At 40.4% G+C, this 7,731-nt stretch overlaps 1 protein-coding gene across 4 annotated transcripts in view; it reads left to right on the forward strand.

The window, feature by feature from the left end:
- Positions 1–6,166, forward strand: part of pcdh19 (protocadherin 19) — a 53,274-nt gene extending 47,108 nt beyond the window's left edge. For all 4 annotated transcript variants that reach the window (XM_041048459.1, XM_041048461.1, XM_041048460.1 and 1 more), the window contains exon 5: positions 3,509–6,166. In XM_041048459.1, the coding sequence (XP_040904393.1) occupies positions 3,509–4,068 (560 nt within the window). In that variant the 3' untranslated portion in view covers positions 4,069–6,166. The remainder of the gene's footprint in view (positions 1–3,508) is intronic.
- Positions 6,167–7,731: the final 1,565 nt, after the last annotated feature.

Raw genomic sequence — 7,731 nt, forward strand, 5'->3', positions numbered from 1 at the left:
ATTGAGTCGGCTGCTGGCAGGCTGCAGATGCGAGATGAAATGGCAGGGAACGTGTGGGTTTTCTCCCCATGGTGATGCAAAGTGATGCTATTCCAGGTAACTGCAAACAGAAAAACATGGCCAGAACTATCAGGAGAATTTTACTTTTGTATTTGAAGTGGCAATATTTATTATTTTCCAATACCATGCACATCAGTACATTCATATTTAAAGTGCTCCCTAGCGCCTTTGCCAGTCTTTGGACCTTAATTCAGAATTAAAGTGCAGTATGTCTGATTTGATAGCAGCGCTGTGCTACTTGATTCACAGATTTTTTTTGCCTCCACTGGCATTAGGCTGTTTGTATTTTCAATGTGGAAGACTAAAAAACACAGGCAGCCTCCACCTGCCGATGGAGCTCCCTTAGTAATTAATAGGTATTAAATTGTAGATAGGAAATGTTCCCAATGACATCCTGCTCTGTGCTGTACTTTAAGTCTGTTCCTGGAACTGATTGGCAAGCTTATTTTCCTGATGACTTTGAATACACATTCACAGCAGGAGGTGCCTTCACTGTCTTTTATTCAGTAGTTGTTGACTTCCAAACCTATCTGCTGCTGTAAAAGCCATTAATTCATCTCTCACCATTACAGTTTGCTCGTTTTTTGGAAAAGGAGGAGATTGTGTTTTGTTAGAGGTCGATGGCCTGTCACTTTTTTTATTTAAATTTTGTCTCCTCCATTTTTTGTGGGTCTTTTAGAGCAACATCTGCGTTTTATGAAGCTCTGAGCAGAGGCAGGATGTGTGAGTGTTAATGGCACTTGGCTTTCATAACAATGTCATTTACAACCCAGTTGCTCTCCCATAGACCCCTAAAGGAAAGGAGAGAAAATGGCATTCACTGCATATGCATGCACTGCTAAGCAGAGAGCATACAACTTGTGTATATTTCTTTGTGCCTTGAGGCTTTTCATGCTTTAGAAAGTGCTTCAGGCCATAGAAAAAAAGCCAAAGTATTTAGAGGAAATTGCATTCATTACCAAGATGCTTGTAAATCTTTAATCAGTGGAGAAAAAGATCTACTTTGTCAAACATGTCAAACAAGATTTAGGGATAAATTTCAGATTACTAAATATAGAGATGAGGTCTTGCACCGTGTGTTTAAATGCAAGTTTGAAATTTATGTTACAACTTTCAAATGCATATTACTTACAGTTTTTCAATGCCAACAAGTACTAAGATACAATCTTTGCAAAATGTACTATACGTTGCTACTATTACTGAAATATTGACTTTTCAAACCATCTTTAATGTCTGCAATACATCAAAGAAAAGGCCAAAAAGGCAAAAAAGGTTCAAAATACAGTTAATGAAAAAGCCGTTACATAGGATTAAAAAAAGAACATGGGATTTGAAAGGGGTTTAAAAATACTGCGGACAATCTAATCTAGTGTATGGGCATGTTTTTTTTTTTTGTTTTTTTTTTATTCATCGCTCCCCATTATGTTCCTAGTACCTGGTAACGACTTTCTGTTGTGATTACATTATTACACTCTGATTGGATCCCTTCTGTTCAAACAAAACCTCCAGCTTCATGCCTTTTGTCTCCTTGATTGCCGCCAGTGCAGTTTCTTGGACCAATCAGCATTCATGCAAATTTACATACATACAGGAGTGCAACTCGTGGAAAATATATTCAGTTTGCTCATTCTTGCTTTTCAGCCTCGTCAAATGATTTTATCTGTATAGAGATTTTATAAAACTGCTTATTTATTCCGCATGGATAATGTGGATAATAGTATGTAATAATAATTCTAAACTTTATCATTTTCACCCTGCAAGAAATTGTGTAAGATGTTAACTTGTGCATTTACATGGGTGTTGTAAATGTAGACTACGTTTGAGATGCTTATTACAATGCTGTCCCTTGTAAGGAAGAGGGTGTCTGAAGCTGCATTTATTGGAGAGTATGCCATGTCTGTGTGTGTCAGTGTGTCTCTGTGTGTGCATTCAGAGACACATGATGAAACAATGATAATTCTGTGCCGCCTCTGTCACACCATGAAGGATTCATGTGGACATTGGTCGCTCATCGTCTGCAGTCTTAGTGCTGGTGTTTATGTTTTCTGCCTTCAGGCAAGATGATTCCTCCAGAATTCCACTTCCCATAGTTGGGTTCAAACAGCCCATGATAGCCTTTACTCATTCATTCAGTCATTTAGTCATGTTGTATGTCAGTTTCATCAGATTATACTTTATGAGAGACAGCTCTGGCATATCTGGCCCTGAAAAGCCTGTCTCCAATCTTTAAATATCGATCCCCAGGGCCTAAGCAGAGGTGCCTCTCATGAGTGCAGGAAAGAAGGGAGAAAAACAGATCATTAGTGATTTTAATTAGGTGATCTGTCAAGCTGCGATTGCCAGATGTAAGCGTATGCATCTGGGTCGATGGCAATCCCTCTCACAATCCTCTCTTGTCACCTTGGGCCTCTGGAAGAGAGGATGGCTCTTGCTAGAAGTGAAACAACCAGTAGGAGAGCTCAGAAATGTGTCATTTCATATCTGTGTGGCAAGATCTTTCTCAAGAATGGAGCTGGTGAAAAACACAACAGCACTGTGGCATAGAGAGATTTTGGAAAATGAATTGTTATGTTTTTGAGGGCTGAATAATTTTGAAAGTGTTTTCTATTAATCTTTCTATTCCTGATCAACATTTTAGACCAGTGAAAGACAAGTGAAATAATAGTTTAATGATTTTTTAAAAATCTAGCACAGAGTTCTGCTTTTTGGACAATTATACATGTGAATTAATAACAAATGGGAAAACAAAAATTATTTCAGCATTTCTGTGTCAGTAAGAAAGCCTGCCACTTTCTTTGACAATGCAAAAACTCGTCTTGAAAAGCCTTCCCCTCCAACACAACACAGTACGAAAGAGTGCAGTTATACAGACTCAGACAAATCTTTTTTTCACTCTAGCGTTAAACATCATTACATATTTATAACTCGGCGCCAGATGACAGAAACAGAAAGAGAGAGAGAGATGAACCAGGCAACAACACCGCAACTCGTCTGGTGTGTCTCTGCGAGATATCTGATTGCACTGTTTAAACCTGCCTTTCATCTAATGTTGCTACAGAAAACCCAATTATACAAGAGCTGCAAATGGACTTTTGATTTAACAATACATAATTTAATTGGCATATTATAAGTGCCCCAAACATCCAACTCTAGTTATCAGTGAGCAGTGTTAACAGGACTGCAGTCTTGAGACATTCAGAATGCAGGAATGCAATGCAAGTGCAAGCAAATCATTCAGTAATGCTTAACTTGGGCTGTTTTAATTAAAACAAAACGCTGTATTGTTTTTCTTTTCATTTCATGTCAGATTTGGCATACCAAAATCAAATGAAGGCCATATGGGAGAATTAACATTATGAGATCTGTATGCAAATGAGCATAATAGTTTAAAATCAAGCTGGTTTAACAAACAAAGCTAACAATAATATTTTCTTGTTGTCTCCTACAGATCCCGGTGAGGGCTTTCACTGCCAGGATGAGTGTCGCATCCTAGGCCATTCTGACCGCTGCTGGATGCCTCGTGTTCCAATCCCAGCGCGCGCCAAGTCACCCGAGCACGCCCGTAATGTCATTGCGTTGTCTATCGAGGCCACCACAGTTGATGTGCCCCACTATGAGGATGGCACCACCAAGAGGACTTTTGCCACCTTCGGCAAGGATGGGCCTGAGGACGTGGAACGGGGAGAGATAAAGGGAAAGCGGACTCAGGAGTCTCAGGTGTGTAGCCCCAAGGCCAATGGAGGGGCTGTCCGTGAAGCTGGCAACGGGCGTGAGGCAGCCAGCCCCATCACTTCCCCTGTGCACCTGAAGAGCCCAGTGTCCAAGCCGTCATCTGCCTACAACACACTGAAATGCCGCGACGCGGAGCGAATCGCCAACCACAGCCTGCTGCGGCAGCCGGAGGGGAAGGACAGTGAGCCGGCTGTCAGGGAGATCAACACACTTCTCCACGATGGCCGAGACAAGGAATCCCCCAGCAGCAAGCGCCTGAAGGACATTGTGCTTTAGCGAGCTTCTCTGACACACACCAACATACATACACACATACAGTGTAAACTCACATATATATACCCCGCAATAGCTGTGTGTACACAGAAGAAAGTCAGGCTGTGGAAGTAGAAAGACACACCCATTTGCAGTATACAATATTCAAGAACCAGCTTGGGCTGAAGATGATGAACTGTAGTATGCTGCAGCTAGTTGTGTGCTCAAGCCGAGGTAGTGGATGTGGCTTTGTTGTAGTCGCAGTACTTTTTCCTTGTTTGCTTTTTGTTCAGTTTACTTTCTATCAGTCTGCAATGAGTGGACAGGCAGGTTACTGTTGACAGCATGGACATGGCCGGTGGAGCTCTCCAGCCCTTGCGCCAAAGCAGGACACTACATGTTTGGACACCTGAGGTGCCAGTTCATAAGTACAGTTATGCCTTTTGAACTACTTTTGTATCACAAACTGATATTTGCCTTTGTTGGTTTTGCAGTTTGTTCTAGCTGCCAAAATCGCTCTTTGTTCCTTTGTATAGTGAGCTCCGTCAATGTAATAAACAACAACAGTCATACGCAGGATTCAGCTAAAAATATCCTCAATTTACTCCAACAGTTTTCAGTGCATTCAGGAGAAGGAAAGGGAGACTTTTCAGTCTCATTTGTCCCTCTCCTTGACTAATAAGAGAAACTTTCTCTGCGTATCCCTGAGGACATCCTAGTGTCATCAGACTGTGAGGTCTTTACAGTATTTATATTTTATCACGGATGGAGCTAAATGAACTCTCTCTATCTGCCCAGCCGCTCTGAACACTGGAAGTGGGACAGACAGATCTCATGTTCAAATTGAGTTGTGTGAAAAAAAGACTTACTGCTTTTGAAATCTCCTGTGCCCAACCTTGATTGTAGCCAGTGGAGCACAAATTAGAACTTTGTGCTCTGGTCTTGTACTTTTTTTGACTTTTGACTATGGGGCTAGGATAGAAGGGATCGTCACTCATGTCTTGCTATGTGAAACTCTGTATAGGGTTTACTATTATCATTTTTAATAACCTGTTGTTATGTGACAATCCCTTTAATGTTTTGTTTCAAGAGAAAAAAAACAAATAAACATTGGTGTTCAACTGAAGCTACAGTAGCGTTTGTTACACAAACACAAAAATAAAAAAAACATATGCCAAAATATATTTTATAAATAATTTAAAAATGTATAATGAGAATATTTAATGCTGTGTAGTTATTTTATGAGTAAGTTATACTTGAAATTAACTTGCTTTTGTTCATTTGTCTTTTGCTTTTATATTGAACCTGATTTGTTTTTTATTTTCAAAATGAACTTGGATTATTTTTTGTTTACTGTGTGACCCCTGGCAACTGTTGACTTGCAGTCTACCTTGTTGTAAAGAGTTTCTTATTGGTCAGTTCTTGTGCCATCAAGTTTCTGTGTGGGCTACTAGAAAATGTAAAAAGACAAAAAAAAAAACAACAAAAAAAAGCGATTTCAGCACCAACATTAGTGTGTCAGTTCAATGAGCTTAGAGTGAGATAGCAAAAGAAACCAAAAAAGATGCAAACAAAACCTTAAAGATTGCAGGATGTTGCTTAATCTTAGTATCTAGGGAGGAAAAAGAACGGCTCCCAGTGTTCTTCAAGCTGGTAACGGGGTTCCACCTATTATATCTGTCTAATGAGTCAGCTTTCCTATCGGGCCCAATCAAGTTTAAACAAGGCTTTTTCAGCTTCAACTGAGGGCATTCGGATGTGCAGAATAGCTTTGCTCAGCACTGCTGTCACCCTTTGCCATCTGTGTTCACTTGATCTCAAAGATAAGGTTGAGACCAGAATGGTATAAACAGGGCTCTCCCCTCCTACGAGCGCCACACAACAGACTGGGTGGAATTGTGTTTGAATGAACTAAGGTCTTGGAAGAACCGTGTTGCACATCGGCAATGTGGTTTTATGTTGCTTTGCAGTAAACTATGTACAATGTGGAAAAATATGAATGAAAATGGACAAATTGCATACAACAAACTAGATCTTGTAGCTGAATGTTTTGCTGGTCTCACCCATGGCTTCTGGCAACATGAAAATCGGAATAATCACTGAATGTATACAGCAGCTTATAATTAAACTATTAAATGTTCTCTCCTTTGTTTCCTTGTCTTTACTCAACTTACGTCAATTTTAAAGTTCTCTTCACTTTTTGTGTTATATATAGTGATGCTGCAACTATTGTATTGAGAGAACACCTTGACCTGAAAACAAAGCCATTACTCTTTGCATCATGAATTTTTAGTCCATGGCGCCTGTGCAGTGCGCTGAACAATTTGGACACAATTCTTGATGCTAGAAAATGTTTTTGGTTTATACGCTCAACAAGTAATTTTCTTTTCAAGTGAACAAGTGCCATTTTTAAGTCCAGTATGCAGACCTTACAATACATATACATCCTAGTCATTTCCCCCCCTTTTTTCAAGAAGCCTACATAGCATTGGTTGTGTGTCATTAGCATTTCAAACAGTCTGTCCCTTTCCAACAATTATCATTTGGAAGGATCCATTGTTCTATTGAGTTTGTATTTTACTCCAAAAGTGGAAGATAGCAAGCAAAATAACTTCCACAGGGAAAATGGAGTTAGTTGCTAATGTTGGCACTGCTTCCCACTAGACATTACAATTTGTTCATGTTATTGCCACAGTAAGACTTTCGTTCTGTAACGTCTGAGAACTTTTCTTGAAAACAGCATGATCAGAGTGGGCTCCACTTGGGAGCACCTGTGCCCCCCCCCCCCCCCCCCCCTTTCATTCACTGTGCCCCATCATTTGTATAAAAGCATGTCAATGCCTTCTGCGTCATCAGTGCACATCTAGCAGTGACTTCTGAAAACTGTACCAAACATGAGAACGCTTTCTCGTGCTTTCAAACCAAACAGTGTCGAGAGTCAGCACATTAGGCCTTCACACTCAGCACTTGCACACTTACTTTCCTGGGGAGTAAACCACTGACTGGTTTCACTGTCACTATGCATGACTGCCACTTGCCAATAATTTTGTGCCCCCCTGCTATAAGGCTCATGCCCCCCCTTGGATATTTGTTCTACCGCCGACTCTGAGCATGATAACACATGGAGTGATGTCTGTTATATTTGTTTTGTTATTTGTCATGATAAAATGGAAATTAACAGTTTGAGCCAAAGCTGGCTTCAACACTGCATTAATATTCCATGCATTCACTGTTGCTCTTTCCCATTATTTCCAAAGTGTACCTTTGGGACTCTTCCAACATGTGAGGTGAGAGTAAGCTTGTGTCTATTTCTGATGGTTGTGCTCTTTTCATTTGCTGGAGTGGGTCACAGATGCCATTTCTGAGACATTTAACATCCCAAATGTCCCTCAAAATACTACAATACAGACGCTGATCATGACCATGTAGCCTGTCACTGAGACTCACATATGGCTGGCGGTTAATGTCCTTTCACAGCCAACAGTATGACGTCATTAGAACACCAGATTCCACTTGAAATATTGATTTATTAGTCAGCTTTGAGTGGAAGGGTCTAAAAGCTATGAAGTAAGTTGAAAGGCAAAACAGAGCCTGATTCTTTCTCTTCTAGTCTGCAACAATTTTTATGACATTTTCACACAACAGCAGCCTCACTTTGCAACTCCCCCATACACAGCAGATCTTTCT

This window comes from Toxotes jaculatrix, chromosome 10 (genome assembly GCF_017976425.1).
Source record: "Toxotes jaculatrix isolate fToxJac2 chromosome 10, fToxJac2.pri, whole genome shotgun sequence".
Lineage (NCBI taxonomy): Eukaryota > Metazoa > Chordata > Actinopteri > Toxotidae > Toxotes > Toxotes jaculatrix.